The following is a 21,980-nucleotide window of genomic DNA, read 5'->3' on the forward strand; positions in this document are numbered from 1 at the left end:
ATTATTGCCATTATTGATCATTATTTTTTTTTAATTGATTAAATTTTAAATTCATTTTTTTTATCACACATCTTCCTATGTTAGTTTCTTACAAGTCAAGATCATATTTTTGTTTCATGTGCATTTATAGATTCAATACCGGAGTCTCACAGAGCACACAATGAATACAAGATCTGTTGGGTTTGAAATTTCGCAAACTTCATTATTTGTTGTTCCTGGCAACAATTACACAGTGACTGTGACTGTCCATAGCAAAGGATATGAAAGCTCACCTGAGAGCATTGATACTAATTCAAGCGAGTAAACTTTAATTTTAATCTTAAAGGAAGCATCTGAATATAAATTAAATTAAAGTTAATTATGACGTAATATATAAGAAACTGTGGAGAAAATTAACTTTGTTATGGTGGGTTTAATAGTTTCAGTTTTATGTTGTCAGTTGCTCTGATTTACAAATGTGTATGTAATGTATATAAAGAACCTTCAGAACCACATTTTATCGTGGATGTTTTCACCAATGAACTACAGGTCTATTGGACTTCACCTGGTGGTCATTATGAAGGTGTAGCTATATATTTCAACAACACTGTAAGCATATTTTATTTATACACAGTTCATACAAATAACTATACAAACTGAAGTATACTTTAACAACACTGTAAGCATACTGGATACTTGTTTTAATGCATTTGTTTTGTACGTAGTTTTGTAAATTAAAGATTTGCTGCAAAATTAGCTACAGCAATATATCACCACCGATGTTTTAACGAAAACATTAGTTTGACAAAAAACAATGCAAAATAGAGTAACCAGTAACGTACTATAACTATTCAAGACCTCAAATCAATATTGTTTAAAGAAAAAGATCATCATAACAATACAAATTATATGTTTACGAGAATGCTGGTTTGCTAATCTGTCCAACTTTTTCATAGTTTTGTCTTTGATTTCACAGTTATCTATTTTAAATTTTGCAGGATATTGAAGTTGGAAATAGCGGCACATACAGCTTTACTGGCTTAGCGCCCTACACAAAGTATGAAGTAGAAATGTATTCGTGGATAACAAATGTTGAAGGAGAAGTGGAAAGAAGTAAATCATCTCCTGGAACTTATAAAACTTTACCAGGACGTATGTGGCACAATTTTATATTAAAAAGTGTAAATAAGAACATTTAATGAATTTAATACTTTCTTATTAACAGCTCCACCTTTGCTTAATGCTGACTCATCACTAACTAATATTGCTGAGTCATCTTCCAAAACTATTACCATTGTGTTATCACCGAATACTTTTAGTGAAGAAAATGGACCAATTGAATATTATGGGATCTATATTGCTATCGGTGGTTAGTATTTGAATTAATTTTTAACAATCGTTTTATGATTACATGTAATAGATTCAAGTGGAGTTTGTGTCTCTTATTTAGGTTCAGACTTGTATCCAACTCTAACAACTATAAACAACTGCAAAAGTGTTACTGTCGTAAGTGAATGTGTCACACTTTGGACTGATGGTCAAGGCAACCTTATCCAGGATAATGTCCAGAAAATGATCACAGAAGTTAATCGTCAATCTGGATCCATCAAGGTGATAAGAAACTTGTTCTAACGTTTGCCAAAGAATAGACTGATCAGCAAACATGGAACTTTATAGATTTTGTAACAGCGCGTTTTTAACATCTTTTACTTTTTTTATTTAGTTTATTATTGGAGATGGTTCAGTTACACTGTCTCCATGTAACCACACCTATGTCAACTATCCTCTGCAACCTGATACTGGTTATCGTGTAGCTGTGGCTGCTAAGACTGGAAATGATCAAATGACTACAACAAATTGGTCTTTAATAATTGTTACTGGTAAGAGTTAATTTTGAAACAAAGCGTTAGTTTCTGCTCATCCCTGTATGTGTTTTAAATAAAGTAGCCGACACCTTACATCTGCGCTTATTTTTTATTTTACTCATTTTATGAAGTATTCAGAGAATGTCATGTAATAATTTAAACTCTTGGACTGTTGAACTCCTAAGCAATGGAAATTCATATGAATTATATTTTGTGTTTGGTGGCTGTGCTAATCGTGTATCATTATAACAATATTGTGTTTAACACTTCCCATATTTTAAGCCCTTAGAGTTTAGCGATGAGTTTAGAGTCTTTTCTCACCTGTTAATTTCACATGTTTTTTTATTGAGCTCTGTTGGAGCATCACTTCAAGTTATCCAAGTTTTCCAAAATAAGCAACATTGCCAACAAATATAATCAGCCTGAAGAAAGCAAATGCGTTTTTAGCATTTAATTAACAAACATTTTTCTTGAGGGTTATCTTTGATAAAAAGCTTACAAGTTGGTTGATCTAAAAGCAATTATGTACAGTGTGTCCATAACATCAAATGTAACGCAGGTAATTTCTATCCAACTTGTTACAACCTGTAAACCTAATGCCCTCCCGCAGGAAGGCTAATGAGGCTATCATGAACATAACTTTTTATCTCACTTAAAACGTAGCCGCTTTAATTGTTCACTTTCACTTGTTTCTTTCTGCTGCTGCATACATCTTTATAACATTTTAAGTATTTTTTGTGACCAATTCTTAAATGTGTTCTACTTTATTATTTAAGCACTGTATTGATACATGATGATATAAACATTCATATGTTTGTTATTCCATGTCATTCTTTATGTTTATTTTCTCTTCAATGTGTCAAGGCAATATGTTTTATTTTCTATCATAATAATACAATAGACATGTTGATGTTCGTGATACCACTTAGCAGGTTTTTGTTGATTGCGTTAAGCATAAGTCTGCTGCCATTAACATTGTTTTTGTTTCATATTTACGGACTTTTCTTATCAAATAAGATCCACAATCATCAGGTGAGATGGTTACAAATCTTTTTTGACTGTTAAACTACACAAATTATTATTTTATATAAACTTGTGTTGTTTAGTTTGTTTATTATGTTGATTATGTTTTTTCATTCAGAGCAATTTGTTATGCTTATTAAAAAAGCTATTGTGCTAATTTAAGCGTTAGTTTTCACTCGATAAAAATCTTCATTTTAAGGATCAAACGCTGGTTTAATTGCTGGAGTAGTTTGTGGAGCAATTCTTCTCCTGCTGGTGATCATTGCCGGGATTTATTATTATCGTCGCCATGAAAAAAAAGGGTAAGTTGTTTATGTTTGTTTGTTGAATAAAGTTATAAAAATATCAAAGAGAAAGTTTTATTTTGGAAACTTATCGCTTTATGTTGTTGTTGTTTGTCTTTTTTATGCTTCAAGCATTAGAAAATAAGTCAAACCTAGTGAACATAAGTGTTTTAATATTTTAAACGAGCAGTTTCATTTCATGTTTAAATTTGTTGCTTAACGTTTATTTTCTTCTGTTTTAAATAACAATATAATTCAACAGGATAACGGAAAGAAATCTGCCCTTTCCCAACTTGAATATTTCAACAGAGGATAACAGAAATCGGTAAGTAAATTTTTTATAATAGGTTTAAAATTACTTTTTAAAAATCACTTCTTAAAAACCATTACTTTTGATAGTGATTTTCATGGACTCTTACAATAGGTGGTTATGGATGATCACATTAGATTTATGTTTTTTATGAGCTTAACACACTCCTTCGGTATCTTGTGTTATTGGTAACATCCTTACATACTTTTTTGAAAAAAAAAAACAAGTCAAACATTATCGTAGATCTATTCCAATGTCAAAGTTTAAAACTAAGTTCAAACTTTCCTCACAAATGGACCTGCAAAGTGAATTTAGGGTAAGAGGCATCAGATAAATTGATCAAAGCTGTTAATCCTCAAAATCTATGTTTAAATTTGTCATCTTGGGCAAAACTTGTTGATAATCAATTCTACTTATAACTATTTGCGGTGTTGATTCAATTATATATATTTTGTTTCTGAGATTACATAAATTGATTGCATGTTGATGGTTTGATTCCAACTCTTCAATCATGTTCACGAATCTGCATCGCATGTTATTTATGAATACTAGTATGCATTGATTTGCTTGAATTTAGTCGTTGAGTCTTTAATAATCATCAATGTTCCATGTCTAAAGACATAGAATAGTAATTAATTTCTTCCGCTATCTGAAATACTTAATGTAAATGATTGTAATATAATAATAGTTAAAATATAATAATATAATTGAACGTTTGATAATAACAAGCGTTAGTTAAGCAGTGATTAACAAAAGAACTGGTGTGCGGTGTTTACAGAAATTACCAAAACCTGCAAAGTCGTCTCTCACTGCTGATCAAAATCAAGATCGCAATCGTCACTCTGACTTTGTACCATGTGAGCATCCAGCTAATAAGTTATTTGTTTGTTTCTAATACTTGAAGTTTCTCATCAACGCTTATGTGCTAGATGATTCGAATCGAGTTAAGCTTGTTCCTATAATGGAGAAATCTGCTTGCGACTACATTAACGCCAGTTATGTTGCAGTAAGTAGCACTTCATGGTTTTGTCGTATGCTGTGGTTTGAACTGTTTGTCTTTTTGTTGTGTCTGGTATTTTGTTATGTTGCTACTGTAGTCATATTATTTTATGCAGTATGCATTTTAACTTTCTCATTTTACAGGGCTATACATCTTCAAAAGAATATATTGCAACACAAGGTTCACTGGCCAACACAATGAATGATTTTTGGAGGATGATTTGGGAGCAAGAGTGTTCATATATTGCTATGATTGGAGAACTGGTGGTTAAAGGTATCATTTAAGTATTTGAGCCAAATCTTGAAGTTACTGAAAATGTCTTCTTAAGGAGTGACACAATTTTCTACTTTTGCTACTGTCTTGAAACTAAACAGGTGTTGGTTTTAGGGGAAGTTGCATGCAGCAAGTATTGGCCTTCTGAGAACGGTTCAATTGCATCCGATGACTTGTCAATTAGTTTAGTCTCAGAAACTGTTGAGCGTTGGACAAAACGTGTAATTAAACTGGAGTCTGTAAGTCCCACATGATTTTATTGTAATGTGCGCAATCCATCAAGTAGAAATGTTCCAATTTCAGAAAAGGAAGGTTCGTTTGATCAAACAATTTCAATTTCCTGAATGGTTGGATGAAGGTTACCAGAAAGAATATCTCAAGTCTCTGGTCGATTTCGCCACTTTTATTAGAAGTGAGTTGAAGAAAGATGCCAACCCGGGTCCGGTGGTAGTTCACTGCAGGTTTTTTTATTTCTATTGTCTCTACACTTCACTTAATATTTTTGTACTTGTGCATTTTACATTTTTATTTTAAGTTCTACCTGATACTACTTTTTATCTCGCATAAAAGCAATGGAAGTGGAAGAACCGGTACATTCATTTCACTTGATCGCTTGTTACAAGAAATGCAGGAAAAATCTTCTGTTAATATTTTTGAAACTGTTCAACAACTGAGACAGGACAGGATGGTCATGGTCGAAAATTTTGTAAGTATCTGATTCACAATCTTTAAGCGGTATTCAGGGCTGACCTTAGTAAGCGTGGAGCTCAATGCAAGAACTGATGGTGGGACCCCTTGTTGATTTTAAATAAAATAATGTAGTAATAATAATAATAGTTCTATTCTAAACCATATATCACCTTTTTGCAAATCATCTTCCATCAAAGCTTTGCTTCGTGATATATTCTCAGCAAAATATTCTCTTTCGAGACGAAATTGAGAAATGTGATTCAGGCAAAATAAAAGCTTGGTTGTTATTTTTGTTTTGGTTCTAAGCAGCGTGAGGCCCAACGCAGTCACATCTCTTGCCTTGACCTAAGACCAGCCCTGGTTCAATTGCGCTTTTTTATGCTAAATTATGCTGAAATGCCGGAGTATGCGATAATAAAACAATGATTTGTAGCTTCACCAAAAAGTGTTTTGTATTACTTAATAGTTTTCAATATTAGTTTTTCTTTGTATTCTCATTACATCTTCATTTGCTTTCAGAGTCAATACTTAGTTTTGTATAAATCTGTCGAATATGCTGTGAAGTGCAACATGTATGATGACGTCATTTTTGACAACAAGTATGAGAACACCATGTTAAGTAATAACCAAGGTAAAATGTATCTCTCACTCTTCTTGCATCGTTTTTAAATCTCTTTAACGATCCATCTTAGACGTACATTCTTTAACGTTGCTGTTCTGCTTTTGTGACGTAAATTATTTGACAATTCGAACTTCACAGATATTTTGGTTAATATTAAATTACGTTTTCGGTTAAACTTTTGCAGATGTTGTTTATCAAACTATACCAGAGCTTTATGAAGAATACGAACGAATCGAAGGATGATTGACATATCTGCTGTATTTTGTTTCTATTAGCATTGACGTATTAACATTTAGCTTTATTTTTACCGCATTGTTACGCGATGTGAAGTGTTAGTTCAGTTAAATGTTTGTTACTCTGAGCGTCATGAAAATTTATTGCGTTAAGTGTCGCTCGATAAATGTCATCAATTTGTCTATATTCACTTTTGTAAAAAGTCACATGAAAAATTTGTTATTATTACGAAATATTTAGTTATATTTTTGTTATGCAATGCATTCTATTACTGTACATCCATTTATTGTTCGTGAGCGTGCTTTCCTTTTATTATGTCACAGTCAAAGGCGACTCATCAACGCTACGAATACTGTAGGGTGAGATGTGAGAGTTTGTAAGGAAAAAATTTGACCCCCGGTGTACCTCCCAGCGACCTTGTAGCCGAGCAAGCAAACTCCACTAAATATAAATCTTTAAGTAAAGCATAAGCTTCAGGTGGCGTCAAACACCAAAAAATGCCATAAAATCTTTGTTTGTTTTATACAGTAAATTTACTAAAAGACGGATTACTCGAAAAATCCTCCATGGGGCTCTCTGTAATTTTGCATGTCAATTTGGTATGTTTTGAACTACCATTCCATAAAATGCCATCGAAAAACCATGATTCAAACTTTTCTTCCCGAGGTGCAAAATAAGCACGGTCACACAATAAACATAAACTAGAATTTTTGGTCTACCCAAACCCAATTTTAGCTACTTTCATGCTACTTTTTAGCATAATTCCGCTCGCGACATGGGACATTGAAGCACGCCAAAAGCTAGGGTAATTCCCGGGTTAGAAAACAATGCCAACCATGCTGCATTCTGATTGGTCTAAATATGTTTTTTAAAGCCCTATGTAGGACGTCCAACAAACTCATTGTGTTCCATATCATGTTTTAGTTTGTTGTGTATCATAGAAATCAAAATTAATCATTGCACTTTATAATCATAAACTGTGAGTCTGTGACGCATGGTATTATGATAAAGCATTTACACTTTACACCAATGTTTCCTACTCGCCAAGTTTTCCATTCGCGTTATGTAATTGGTAGTTGCTCAAACTTTTGATCCTCACTCGCTGTATTTCTTTTAATTTAAATGGAATTTATCGTGTCATTGTGTTATTCTTGACAATAATTATGTTAATGGCGATTGAAAGTTATGCAAATTTTTCTGCTGATGGTAGGCTATCACAGTAACTCTGGAACAGTTCACCAATCATCAACCAGTAAACTGAAGCAAGGGTCGCTCACGGCTGACCAAAAGTTTTCCTTTTAGCTCAAATCATTCAATTGCGAGTCTTATGGAAACTATCTCCACAGCAGAGAACATACGTTATATATAGTACAGTCAAATTTGCAGTAGTTATGCGTAATTTTTCCATCTGCTGGTTGGATATAATTTTCGTTATATTTTAAACAAGTGCTGTGAAATTCTATTCCGGCATTTATGTTGCATTTATGTAAATTTTAAATAACGTATACACTCGGGGTTCGGGTATTTTTGACCTTTTCCTGACCCTTATATCCTTGCATATACACAAGCAGCCTACACTTTGCCATATCAAAGGTTTCCGCAGCAACAGTCGTTCAGGTCGTTGCATGTTGCATGTGTGATTATAAAAACTGTCAAAATTATTAAATAATAATTATTTATAATAGTTGAGTAATTTTAGCATATTTAATTCAATTTTAACATATTTTATTCACAGTTTTTATTGCATCTGTAAGTTCCTATATAGCTGAGGGTATAAGTTGAAAAGGGTTGTTATGAACTATTATAATCTTAATCTTCGGACTGAGGAAAGTTGTCGCTCGATACAAGCTCAGCGACAAATTTTGTTCTTCATTTCAAATTAAATTTAGATTAGAAAAGTTAGTATTTGAACAGGGTTTTTCCCTACTTCGATATCGGATATAAAATCGGTGTTACAGCATTTTGTGACTTTTGTCTTTGGTTAGAACGCTGGGACAGGATGTTGATCATTTTTCTCCACAAACGATGGGATGTTTAAGTCGTTTTTTCAAATGATTTTTGTCAAGTGAACAGGGGTGTATAGTCATAGCAGGCTATGCGGTCTTATTCTTAGATTAATTACTGTTCCGAATTGTTGTAGTAAACACTGCAGTTCTCTTTTAGCTTTAGTTGAAGTCAATATTGTTAGGCTAATTGCCAGTTTTGTACGTCTGTGACGTCACCATTCTATTTGTGCATAATTCTCAACACTCTTCACTTATCGGTTAAATGAATACAAATGAATTTTAGTTCAATCTTTTTTGGAAACATTTTTCTTGTATCTTCTGAATAAACGAGCAGGGCAGTGCCAGGTTGCATTCCGTGCATTTGGTTAGCTACGCTGCCGAAATAAGTGAAAAATAGAAAAAGAGCACAGTGTATCCTTTTTTGTTTTTTAGAAATCATATTTGGCTTACAATGTTTTTGCCGTATTCGAATTGTAGACCAAGCTGACTTTCGGCATAAGCACGCTTTGCACAAATTACACCCTGGGGGCATTGGGGGCGCTTTTCTGTCAATTCTCCAGTGAACAAAAAGTACACAAAGTAATTTTAATTTTTATGATTTCCAGCGCAATGATCGCATAAAAGATAAATCCCGCGACAAAGTAATAAAAGCATTGAAGCGTGCATTTTTGGTCTCTGAATGGAAGCGTGGGTTGAAATTTTACTTCTGACTCCATGCAGTGTTTCACCGGTACTATGCTTTATTCAAAACCCCGTAAATTGTTCATAACGCCAGTTATAAGAGATCTTGATTGAAAGCAGCTCCCTAAGTCCCTGGGTCACACACTTAAAACAACTCAAGCATAACGTAAATAGAAATCAAAGAAACACCAAACACAATGTACTACAGATAAGAATTTAAATTGAAATACTTACAATAACAAACAAGCTGTGTTTAGTTGCTAAAACTAAGGATTTCTTGGTTGTTACTTCATAAAACAGTGTTTGTCATCAAGGGATACTAGTCACATCAGGTCATAATATTTTACTGCTATTACACTTGCATCATGTTTTTACAAATTAGCCAAAGAGTTTTGTCAAACACCAAACTTGAACAATATTATTTGTAGTTTTGTAAAGATGTTTTGCGAAGATGTTTGGAAAGTGATGAATCTACTAAGTTTAAAAAATAATTACTTCTAAAAATGAAGCTCACCCCATTATTATTGTATGTCTTTGTCGTATTGAGAAATGTGGTAAGTATGTTTCTGGATTAAAAGCTATGCATTAGTCTTATTTCTAGCGATTATAATACAATAAGCTTTAATAAAGAAAGCCCTGTTAATAAAAAGGAAACACGTAAATGTTTGATCTAAACTGAGGGTCAGTCAGTTTGTGAAATGAGATATTTGATAAACTGTTAAACATCAATTAACCTATTGATTTAATTGTATTTATTTCTAATTTTGATTAAGTTAACTTTTTATGGTAAATAACTTATTACATTGTATGTTTGTTGCTTGAAATATGTAGAATGCATTGGATCCACCAGCAGATTTATCTTGGACTGAAGCTCGTTCAACTTTCTTTGTAATTACATGGACAGTGGTTGAGGATGTATCATACAAAGTTTTTGTGAAGCTTGATTCTGGGAGTGAACCTCCTTCATCTCCACCAGATAATGCTGTAGATGCAAAATCACCAGTATGTTTTGTATAATAATAAAAATTCTATAGCACTCTTGTTTGATAAGAAAAAGTTTTTTAGGGTGCTTAACAATCAACAACAGTGTAACCAGAGCAATATGTAAAGAAATGTAGGCCTAGTTTAATTTATAAAAGTTTGCAAATAATAAAAATAGCAGGTTGGAATATAGAATTAGAATTATTTAGAACTATTTCGTGTTTGCTTCATGAGTTTTAATTGTACATTATTTAACGTCAACGCAGAAGCTTGTTAATCAATACAACTTTAATAACCCAGCTGTGTAATGTAATTTTGTGATAATCTTTTTTGTGAAGTTTTCCTGTAATTTTATTTTGCGGCAATCTAATCTCAGCCAATGAAGGTACCAGTAGTAGGTAGAATGTATAGTTGATCAACTTTTGTGAACTTTTGTTTGCAGTACAACGTCACTCATATTTCATCCGGTAACAGCATAATACCTTACACACAATACAGCTTTCATGTCTATGCCATAAAAGGAAAAAAAAAATCTCATGCAGATTTTGATGGACTATCTACAGGTTCAACATTCTACAACTGCTTTTGAATTCGTGCACTGGACAAATTTTATTTATTTAAATTTCATGAAACTGTGTGATTTGACTTTACTTTGTTTCGTTTTTAATCAACTTTACAGCTCCACCAGCTCCCACTGACATCACAATAACATCTGATAGCTCAAGTCAGTTGACTGTTTCATGGGTTCACGACACTTCAACTCCTAGTCAGTGTATAGGTGGCAGATGTCATATTGTGAATCGGTATCAAGTAACTTACTCTGATGGAGCAACATCCAATGATGCATTTGCTGACTTGGGAACTGGCACTAAACACACACTTCCTATAACTGGCCTGACTTCTAATACAGCATATAGTGTCAATGTATTTGCTATGACATTGAGGGAAGGAAAGTACAGTGATGCGAGTGAGACAGAAAATGCAGACACAGGTTTGTCCCATGCTTGATTGTTATTATCAATTACTTATAGGTATTATTTGTCACCTATGGTACCATATACTTGGTGTTACTACAACCTTGTGACATATTTTTCGTTTACTGGTGTACTTTATGTAAGTTATATTTGTTTAATTGACAAACTTTGTTTTCTATGTTACCTTTTATTATTGAATTGTTGTTCACATGAATTCAATTAATGTTTTAGTCCCTTTGCAAGTTTATCAACCAAGAAATGGCTCAAAGCCAACCATTAACTCCATCACACTAAAATGGACACCCGTTTAAGGGCATTCCCCTTCTTTAAGATACAATGTGAAGTGTACACTAAATTATATTACACTATATTACAATAAACATATATTGTACAATATACATTATAATTATTACATTGTATAACAATATTATAACAACATTATAATATTACAACCATTTTATTATGGCATTGCATATATTTCAACAAAAGTGGCATGAATTTGTGGTTATATAACAAAAAAGCTAAAACAGCCTTTAATGTAATAATTAATTTACTGTAACTTTTAAACAATATTTTATATTGTACTTTAATTTAGGCTTTTAATAATTTTGACTAAATCAATAACAACACAATACATAACATTATAACGACCTTAACATCGACTTCAAACCTTAGAGCTAGGAATAAATTGTAATATAAAAGAAAGTAGGCAGCATACGATAAACTTATTGGCAGGACAGAACAGCCGGGAACCCTTCTTAAGCCTTCTTTTATATTTAATGCAAAAGTAGTTCGAATAAATAAATTGATTCTGGCACCAAATGCACTCACTCATGTTCTGGTTTAATGAGATTTCTTGCAAGGACTTTAAAAGTTTTGTTAAGTTACCAATGGCATATTGTTAGACGTGATTATGTAGAGTTGTTACTATAATGACCTGTTATTTGTGTAAACAATTCACACATCACTAAATGATTACCATCTTTTTAGCTTTTAGTCAGCCTACTTCCACATCAGCCACTAGTAGTTCATCTTCAACTATTGATGTGACCTGGACATCACCACCTGGTGGTGGAAATGCAAACTCTATCATTGGATACACTGTCTCATGGTCAACTGGCGCAGAAGGTCCTTCTACACTAGATGTTGATGCTTCACCATACACGATACCTTCTTTAAATCCAAACACTGCGTATAGCATAAGTGTTCTTGCTAGAAGTGCAGCAGGAGATGGAGATAAAAGTAACTTTGCTGCAACTACAGGTCGGTTTAATCCAACTGAAAGTGATACTTAGTTGGAGCATGAAAACATGGATTGGTTTTAATGATTTTGATCAGCTTCAAAAGGTGACCAATCTTTTTTTGTTCTTGTCAGTATTTGGACCAGTTGCATCTTTATCAACGACAAGTTCTTCTTCATCTATCGATGTGAGTTGGACTGGCCCTGGTGTTGGAGGAAACGCAAAGAAAGTGTCAGAATACATTATCACATGGTCACCACCAAACTCTGAGGGAGTCATTTCTCATAACGCAGCGGCTACTGCAACTAAATACACAATTCCTAACCTGGATTCAAACACCGATTATGATGTTAAGATTTATGCTAAAAGTGATTCTGGAAATGGAGACGAAAGCGACGAAACACAAACGACAGGTTGGTCTTGTGGGATGTAACAAAGTGTGGTTTTACGTCTTATGACATCTGGTGATATTGTGCGAGCGACTTAGACATCTCTGTGGTGATTTTATGTTAGCTTTGCCACTAAACTGAAATTGTTTACGTCTTGTGCTTTATTCTTGTTGGTTCTTCTTCATTCTTCATTCTAGGTTGCTTTGAAATTGCAACCACAGGTTGCTTAATTCGTAATCTAACTTTCGACATATCTTTTCGTTTTCTGTCGCCAACTCACTGGTTTGTGGCCATAAAATAAACCATGAAATCAAAAGATGAAATGCTGACAAAATGTCGGGATACATCATCACATGATCACCAGACAACTCTGATGGTGTCACTTCTCATAACTTAACTGCTAATGCAACTAAATACAAAATTCTTCACCTGGATTCAAATTTCAAACACTGATAATAACATTAACATTATGCTACGAGTGATGCTGGATATGGACATGAATGTGACAAATTTCTAACAAATTTTATTTATAAATTGTGTTTTGACTTCGTCCCTTTTCTAGTTTGGGCACGGATATATATTTTGTTTAAATATCCTATATATTTTTAGTTCCCTTACAAGCTTCTCAACCAAGAAATAGTTCAAATCCAACCATCAGCTCCATCACACTACAATGGACACCTGTTAGTGGGGATTCCCCTTCTCTCAATTACAATGTGAGTTGGACCTCATCTGGACCTACAGGATTTAACATCAGTAGGGAAACTTCTGCAACCATCGATGGTTTAACTGCGAGCACAAGATACAATTTCACAGTGACAGCAGTGAATGATGGGGGAAGCGCAGATCCATCAGATCCAGCCATGTTTTCTACAGGTGAGTGTTATTGTCGCAAAAGTTAGAATCCAAGTATGAAGCATTAATCGTGTTTTCTTATTTAAATTTTGTTTATTTTCTATTTTTCTTGCTAATTTGTCACTACTCTGTGTCTCTGTCATAGTTTGTTGTTTCTCACCACATTTTTTGTACATTAATTAGTTTATAAGAAAATGTTGATTGCATCAGCGGTATGTATTGCATTTATATTATATTTCTGTTTTGAATACAAGTTATTTGAACATTTTATAGTTACATTATGTTAGTTTACTTTAGTTAATTTTATAATTATTTTCTAGTTCCCAACCAACTAGAACAGCTAAACTTATCTCGACCTTCTACAAATCCCACAACTCAAATAAATGTTGAATGGAATAAACCGTCTGGTGTTGATGATATTGTGGATTATGTGGTGGACTGGTGGCTTTCATCTTCGGATGGTTCCATGACATCATCAGGTATAGTGACTGGTCCAACCACCTCATCATACACAATTGAAGGATTGACACCAGGAGAAACTTATGATGTCACTGTGAAAGCTCGTAACTCTGCTGGTTCTGGTCAACCATCAACAAGTGTAAAACATATAACAAGTGAGTTGGTTATTTAGTGTCTCATTGCTTCTGGTTGCTTGAAATTAATAAATATCAGTAAATAGATTGTAAGTATCAACAACAAGTAAGTTTGTAAATAAAACAAAGTTATTGAGTTTACGTGATAACATATTCTTTATGAATGTTGTTAGCATGATGTTGTTCTGCTAATTGGGCTAAAGTATCCATGTAATGGCGAGTAATTATTACAGCTTTGCTTAAGTACTTTTTAGTAATTTGTTTTTAATCATTTATTTAATCATCGTTTAATCATTTATTTGTTTTAGCCATTTTTTGCTTAAAACTTCATACATTGGGCGGATTAAGCGTCATAAAACTTTGATGTCTTTATGTGTGTCTTGTGTATTTTGTATCTTGCAGACAATTATAGCTAACTATGCTATAACATTTTTTTGGTTTGTTGTTTTAATTTTTGGTAAATATTTATTTTGCTACAAGCAACCCCATGACATGACAAACTATCGGTTAAATTAGCTCCTTAACATAAAGCTGCTGTTTGAAATTTGCATCAATATAATTAGTAGTCATATAATCAGTAGCTGCTTTCCGTAAGTTTTATTATCTATGTTGTAAAACATTTACGTAATGAAGTAAATTTTAATAACATGGAGATAGGAATTTGTGAGTCAATTGGAAAGTTAAGAACTTTTACCTTTTTGAAGTACATCATTTCTTGTTATCTTTAAAAATAATTAAACGTTACCAGCAACATATTCATTGGTAAATTTGTAGACTCAAAATATCTTTGTCATGAAGTTATTCTAATTGATCATCATGAACAGCATTGCAAGCAGCATGTTTCAAGGAAATATTACATAAATACCAATTTCCCAATCTATTGTGTTTGTCAATAAATACATAACATATCAGCATAGCAAAAAGCTGACACTAAATCCGTTACTTAATTTTTTCAAATTGTTTTGAATGTAGATCCTGATTCAGTGAAGAATGTTTCAATTACACAGAATTCCACCTCACCAGAAAAATTGCTTGACCTGACATGGGAACTGACCACAAATGGAACTGGAGACAATATAACGGTAACAATGCTAGATTAAAATTTAATGTTGGAGAGTGTTTTAGCATAAGAAAGTTAATGCAAAGAGTTAAATGCTGAATACATTTAATTTTGTTGATTATGTAGATCGAATACAATGACACCACTGGCAATGTCACAGAGAATATATCAGTGGACTTCAGTTTGTCACAAACTACTTTATCTGTTGTTCCTGGTATTACATACACAGTTATTTTCACTGTTTATAGCAATGGAGTGGCAAGTGAACGTGTTTATGATTACGCTAATTCAAGTAAGTTAACTGAAATTGAAACGCACCAAGTATACGGTAACATTGTATTTTGGCACTTTACCAAGTAATCAATTACTTGTTTGTTTTTCTGCAAAATGCAATTTATCATTTTTGCTGCCAGATGTAATAAAAAAATTATTGAAAAAACATGTCAGGAAATAAAAAATATTTTATTATCAGAACCTTCCGAGCCAAGTTTTGATGTAGAAGCATTCACAAATGAGCTTCTGGTTACTTGGATCGCTCCGGAGGGTTATTATGATGGCTTAGCAATACTTCTCAGTGGCAATAAAGCAAGTTTTTGTTCATTATATTAGAGTGCAGTTATACATCACATGCATGTTATAACGTTATATGTAACAATACAAATACAATTGCAGGCTATTGAAGTTGAAGATGGTAACCCACAAATCATTGATGGCCTTGATCCCTACACAGATTATAAAGTTGAAATGTATTCGTGGATAATAAATGTTAAAGGAGAAGTGGAAAGAAGTAGAACATCTCCCAGAACTTGTAAAACTTTACCAGGACGTATGTTTTGTTTATGTTTTGTTTGCTTTACTGTTCTATTCAAAAGGAGTCAAAGAACGATTTTAAAAATTAAAAACTTGTTTACGAAATACCAACGATGACGACAACTTTGTTGAACCAATTTAAGAAAGTACTAAAAATCATTAAATTTGGAATTCCTTTTTTTGATTTTTTTTTTGTTGAATTATCATGGCATTGAAATTCTGTTTATCCTTGTAAATGTTATAAATAATTTTGACAGCTCCGCCTGTACCCAGCCCTGACTCATCACTTACTGAAGATGCTGAATCATCGGCCAATACTATTACATTTGTGTTACCACCGAACACCTTCAGTGAAACAAATGGACCAATTGAATATTATGCAGTCTATCTGTCCATTGGTGGTAAAAACATTCACTTATCTTACTTTTTTACGTGAATGTGCTTACCAAATATACAATTTTCAGTAGCGTGTTGTTAAATTTTTTTTTTTAAATGGGCCTCCCTAAATCATTAACATACAAACATTAATCACATTAACATTGTTTTATGACTGGAATTTGTTTTCTGAATTCTAAGTTATAAGTTATTATAAGTGAATAATTTCTGTAATATTGTTTGAACAAACCTAGCATGTTGTTATGTTGATTGATTCTCATGAAGACAACGAATTACTATGCAGTTGAAGTTTACAGGTTAGACACAATATCATGAAAATGATCTTTATGTTTCAGATCAGGAAAAGTTAGTTCCAGATGTTACAAGTTTTTCAACTTGTCAAGATCTTGCATCAGGTGATGAATGTGTCACACTTTGGACTGACAGTGAAGGCAATCCTGCCAGTCAAGGCAGCGAAAATATTCTCAGAGATTTGGATGCAAGCACTCGCCAAAGTGCTCCGATTATTGTAAGTATCAAATCAAAGGATAAAAGTAACGGAAAACTCACAACTCAACCAATTTATTAAACATTAATATTCAACATTGTAAATATCATCTGTCTATGTTTTGCTCATTGTAAACTAAAATGGCCTGATTTTAAATTAACTCGTAGGTTGGATTGTTGATACAACTGTATGATCTGTCTTTTAATTTATTGTTTTTATATTTTAAAGTGAGGTAAAAGCCCAAGTTGATCTTAAATTGAAAAATAGTTGTCAATTATCATGATGAAGGTTTTCAATATTCTGTAATCATTAAGCAGTTATGTCCAAAAGTGCACAGCAAATTAGCTGCCAATAACTATGAGAAAGTTGGTAGAGATTATGACGTCAAAATGTGAAGTGAATCAACATATTTGATGGTTGGCGTTCGAATCAAGAATGCCGATAGTTACATTGTAATTAAGTTGTTGAAACACCTACGCAGGTAGGAGATTAGATTGTGACTGATATTTGTTTTAAGCAAACAAAGGTCGACAGTGGATGTACTAATGATGCTTTTGTGGCGTTATGGTAATTGCAAGACCAGCTTAACGCCACTAGCTAAGACTGAGCTCAATGAACTGTAACTTAGTCTTCAACTGCACATTTTACATTTTGGCGTCATAATTAGCACCAAATTTGTGTTCTTTGTGACCTGACAATAATTATTTAGTCACTAACTAACACCGCAAGATCAGATACAGGGTATATTTATTAACAACTCATCTTTGATTTTAAGTGAACTTATTGGGTTCATCCTTCACTTTAAATTGTTTTTGATGATATCACTCTTTGCTTTTAAACCTTTTTAATTAAATTTTTTAAATTGAAGCTTATTTAAATAAAACCACCAATTTTCTGCTAACATTTTGCATTTTATTATTTATTAAGTTCCTTATTGGAAACAATACAGAGACATACTCACCGTTGAATGAACCATTCATCAGCTATCCACTTCAACCTAATACTGCTTATCGTGTAGCTGTGGGCGCCAAGACTGCAAATAAACAAATGACTGCAACTGTGTGGGGATCTGAGATCAAGACAAGTAAGAAACTACTCACATAGACACATAACCACCAGTGTTTTATACAATTTCCACAGTTTTTAATTTTAAGTCGTTCTTTTTATTTCATGTTCTGCTCTGGCCGCTTGAAATGCTGCAGTTCGTCAAGGTGAGAAAATATATCCATGTTTGCTTTTCAACTTTGCTTTCGATACAATCAGTGTATTATTACATATTATTGGAAAAATTATAAGCAATAATTACTAGTTTAATTATTTAAAAAATGTTATGCATTTTTTGTCTGTTATTATTTACAGTTTTTCAAAAATAAGATATTAATTGAAAAATAAATGTTGAAATTCAAGGCAGGAGTAAAAATCTGTGTTAGTGTTGTATTAGGTTATAGAATAAGGTCAATATGACAATGTATTTTAGGAGGTTCTGATTCCATTGGTTTGATTATTGGAGTGGTCTGTGGTGCCATTGTCCTTGTCATTGCCATCGTGGGAGGAATATATTATTATAAAAGGCGTAGTTCCCAAAATAAAGATCAACTGTAAGTATTTTTTGTTACTATCTGGGCATTCAAATGCAACTGGTGAGTTGTTAAAACTTGTGCAAGTTACTCTTGGCAAAAAAAGTTTAAGAAAATGTTTTTATTAATTATCGCTACTTTGGTTAAAGTCATGTTTTTTGTTGCAAAATTTTCCTTGTATCTTTCATCTTGTATTTTCAGGAGTTCTAACAGAAGCAGTTTTGAAAATTTCAGCAAATCAAGTAACCAACTCGTATCAAAGCAAAGTAAAAAGTATGTTTCATTGCTTGATTATTTTGGTTTCCGTAGGTTTCATTTATCATGAGATACTTCTTTGTTTATGTTTCCACTTCTCATAACTTACAGAGTTGTTTAAAAAGTTTTTAAATCATCATCATAATTTTTTGTTACATTATGGGCTTCACTGGAACTCCGTTTAGATAAAAGTCTCGGCTAATCACCGCAATTCAACAAAATTTTTATTTAAAAGATCAAGCCGAAGATCTATTCCGAAGTCAGACTTCAGTGATGTCATGAGAAGAATGAAAGAGACCTCTTATTCTCATCTCACTGAAGAATTTGAGGTGAAGCTTTTTGTCAACCTGACTTGTGGTTTTATTTGTGTCGCTTTTATTAAAATCTTCTGTGCAGCACATGTGGGCAAACGAAGATACAGACACTAAGTGCACACATGTACGTGCTTTGCAAACAGAAACCGTTTTACTACTCAGTGGCAAATATTTGCGGGTCCACTGAACTGCTTCAGTAATCAAACTAATGTTTGCTGCTAAATTTCAGTTTGTTTGCTTTTAAAATGAAACACATTTTATCCTTAACTGTGCTCCCTTGTAGATTTAAGTTAAAATCCGTTCTGGTATTTCCTTTGGGAAAATGATTCGATGCTATAAATATCATAAATGATTGACAACTGGTCGTTCTTCCAGGTTGTTTCATTTTCAATATTTAGCAAGATAATTGCTGGTTTATTTTAGGAACTGAAAAATGTTGGTGTTGACCAATCAACATCTGAAGCAACCACATCGGAAAATTACACAAAGAACCGATACAAGAAGAACATATTGCCCTGTCAGTGCATTGTGTTTAATGTGATAAGTTCCTTAGCTCGGGTTTGCTGAATCTTACTTATACTCATCATATTGTACATGTTGTTGTGTGTTTTTTCAATGTAGATGACGTCACTCGAGTTAAACTCCAGATGATTGGAGATGAACCAGGAACAGATTTCATCCACGCCAACTATATTCCAGTGAGTGAATTATGCTGGTCATCAACAATAAGATTAAAAACTAAAAACTGAATGCTAAACACATTCATAATTATGGCGAAAAACATTCTGTACACCACTGACAATAGACAACTTGACCAAGTGTAAATTTCAGGGCTACAACAAAGAAAAAGAATTCATTGCAACTCAAGGTCCACTTCCAACAACTAAAGAAGATTTCTGGAGAATGATCTGGGAACAAAACTCAAGGACTATCGTCATGTTAACTCAGATTGTAGAAGGAGGTTGGTAACTCTTATGAAGAAGCTTAATTCCGCTGTTTGATGTCGCATCGCTAAAAAGCAGCTGTCGGAAATGGGTAATTGGTAAAAGGTGGTTTAATATGAGCACAGTTACATTTTTACTTACTTCGTTATAGAAAGAGTAAAATGCGACCATTACTGGCCGTACAACAAAGAACCTGTTGTGATGGCTGGAATTACCATTCAAATGCTTGTGGAGCCTCAAGACTCTCAAGACTGGATACACAGAGAACTTGTCTTGACAAAGGTAACAAAGCTGGTGCCAACAAAAGTCCCATTTGTTAGATGTTGGTCGAAATTTTATAAAATAACGTTGATTCGTCGCCATTTCTTTTTCATTCCTGCTGATTCGATTCATTGTGTATGCTGCCTACTTATATTGGTTGTGATGTTGCTGTTATTTTAAAGGGCTTCCAGCAGAGACTTGTCACCCACTTGCACTACGTTGCTTGGCCTGACCACGGTGTTCCAGACACAGCAGAGAATCTTGTCAAGTTTGTGAGATATGTTCGAAACATCTCTGGTGAGAATCTTGCTACCGGACCAACAACTGTTCATTGCAGGTGAAGGCTGAGACATGTGTTGTGAATTTTTTGCTTTTAGTCATTTTATGACTTGTTCTTGGATATTTTAAACAAACTTTTATTTAATTTCAAATGTTTCCAGTGCTGGTGTGGGTCGTACAGGAACCTTCATAGCAATGGATCGTTTGCTTCAACACATGAAAGATCATGACTATGTCGATATATTCGGCATCGTGCATGAGATGAGAATGTGCAGGGTGGCCATGGTCCAGACTGATGTAAGATTCTTTTGTTTTGTGCGGTTGTTGTTATATATGTTGTTGTATATGTATATATAATATATGCGGTTGTTGTTGTTGTAACATATATGTTGTTGTTGTTGTTGCATACTTTTATAGAGTTAAATGCACTTAGTAGCATGACAAGTGTGTTATTGGTTGCTTAGTTGTGTTTGCTTTCTTGCATCGCTTGCCTAATAGTGACGAACACTTTTGCAGAGTCAGTACATCTTGCTTCATAAGATGGTGCAGGACGTTATCAATGAGACAAGTGTTGGTGAACCGGTTTATGAGAACACAACGCAATCACCGATCTATGAAAATGCAACATTTAGTGGTCTTCATGCTGATTCATGTCGTCGTTGAGTACATCAGCCCTACATCAAAAAATTTTCTCATTGTAATTAAAATATCACTTAAAGTATGTTTCAAATGCTTGAGCACTTAATATTTTATTCATTAGATAAAGTTCTTATTTTATTCGTCCAGACATTTCATATAATTTTGATTCTATGCTGTTTGTTCAGGTGCATTTGTTGAATCATGTGGTCTGCTGCGAATTAATTATTAATGCGCATTAGGTAAACCCGCCATCTCACTGTAATCAAAAGCGCTCCCTAATTTCCCACATTTTGTTTCAAACGAGTGCGTATTTCCACTGTTTTCACATTTGATATTTCTAATTTTGTAACATTTTAATTCTACTCTTTTTGTTGTTTTGCATATATTTCAATTACTCTATGAGTCTATGCTATAGAAGGAGTGTTTTAGCTTCGAGGGGCAATCAAGTCTTATCCAGTGTTCATCGTCCGTTGTGTGCAATTTAATTATAATTTTGTTTTATTCAGAGATGAAGTTGTTCTTTACCATATAATGACAATAGTAAATGTTTGGCCGACTTCATTTTAATTCTTCTGATGAATTACGTTTGTGAAACCGTGTGCGGCTCAGCTGTGTAGACAGAGCACAGCTTTGCGGAAGCGCATAGTCAATTGCAATGATAATCGCTTGTTGTTCTCTCTCAATTTCACCAGGGTTTACTTGGTAATCTTATTACTTTAAAGGTGCAAAGAAGGCGATTTATAATCTTGACTTGACTAATCAACGCTGCCTAAGAAAGTGCAAACCCGCCATTAACATTTCCGTACAACAACCTTCTATTGCGGCACGACAATCTTCTATTAGGACGATTACCTCATTTTAACTTGTAGAAGAAAAGACGCTTGCATGGAGCAAGTACGTTTCATTTTGCAATCTCTGCATAAAAGTAGCAAAAGCGGCCTCACGTGGTCGTTCAAAC

General features: G+C 33.5%; 3 protein-coding genes across 3 annotated transcripts; all 3 read left to right on the forward strand.

Moving 5' to 3' along the window:
* The first annotated feature begins 135 nt into the window (after nucleotides 1-135).
* LOC143450059 (receptor-type tyrosine-protein phosphatase beta-like) lies at nucleotides 136-6,613 on the forward strand. The gene is made up of 18 exons (XM_076950466.1): nucleotides 136-300; nucleotides 479-588; nucleotides 978-1,131; nucleotides 1,205-1,348; nucleotides 1,430-1,590; nucleotides 1,703-1,859; nucleotides 2,862-2,876; nucleotides 3,067-3,169; nucleotides 3,414-3,476; nucleotides 3,705-3,777; nucleotides 4,240-4,318; nucleotides 4,391-4,467; nucleotides 4,605-4,734; nucleotides 4,849-4,973; nucleotides 5,038-5,195; nucleotides 5,305-5,440; nucleotides 5,944-6,055; nucleotides 6,231-6,613. The coding sequence occupies exons 1-18, from the start codon at nucleotides 261-263 to the stop codon at nucleotides 6,287-6,289; spliced, it is 1,896 nt and encodes a 631-aa protein (XP_076806581.1). The 5' UTR covers nucleotides 136-260; the 3' UTR covers nucleotides 6,290-6,613.
* Nucleotides 6,614-8,948: 2,335 nt separating this feature from the next.
* LOC143448797 (receptor-type tyrosine-protein phosphatase F-like) lies at nucleotides 8,949-17,857 on the forward strand. The gene is made up of 15 exons (XM_076948679.1): nucleotides 8,949-9,521; nucleotides 9,799-9,969; nucleotides 10,391-10,511; nucleotides 10,628-10,939; nucleotides 11,913-12,185; nucleotides 12,298-12,576; nucleotides 13,162-13,428; nucleotides 13,728-14,021; nucleotides 14,973-15,082; nucleotides 15,187-15,352; nucleotides 15,533-15,645; nucleotides 15,733-15,886; nucleotides 16,128-16,271; nucleotides 16,602-16,774; nucleotides 17,681-17,857. Exons 1-15 carry the CDS (start codon nucleotides 9,471-9,473, stop codon nucleotides 17,855-17,857), a joined length of 2,805 nt encoding a protein of 934 aa, XP_076804794.1. The 5' UTR covers nucleotides 8,949-9,470.
* A 142-nt stretch (nucleotides 17,858-17,999) lies between these two features.
* On the forward strand, nucleotides 18,000-21,678 carry LOC143450124 (receptor-type tyrosine-protein phosphatase O-like). Its single transcript, XM_076950550.1, has 10 exons — nucleotides 18,000-18,351; nucleotides 18,532-18,603; nucleotides 18,821-18,914; nucleotides 19,323-19,416; nucleotides 19,521-19,597; nucleotides 19,731-19,860; nucleotides 19,995-20,125; nucleotides 20,287-20,441; nucleotides 20,545-20,680; nucleotides 20,900-21,678. Exons 3-10 carry the CDS (start codon nucleotides 18,864-18,866, stop codon nucleotides 21,044-21,046), a joined length of 921 nt encoding a protein of 306 aa, XP_076806665.1. The 5' UTR covers nucleotides 18,000-18,351; nucleotides 18,532-18,603; nucleotides 18,821-18,863; the 3' UTR covers nucleotides 21,047-21,678.
* Nucleotides 21,679-21,980: the final 302 nt, after the last annotated feature.

This window comes from Clavelina lepadiformis, chromosome 1 (genome assembly GCF_947623445.1).
Source record: "Clavelina lepadiformis chromosome 1, kaClaLepa1.1, whole genome shotgun sequence".
In the NCBI taxonomy this organism is placed as follows: domain Eukaryota; kingdom Metazoa; phylum Chordata; class Ascidiacea; order Aplousobranchia; family Clavelinidae; genus Clavelina; species Clavelina lepadiformis.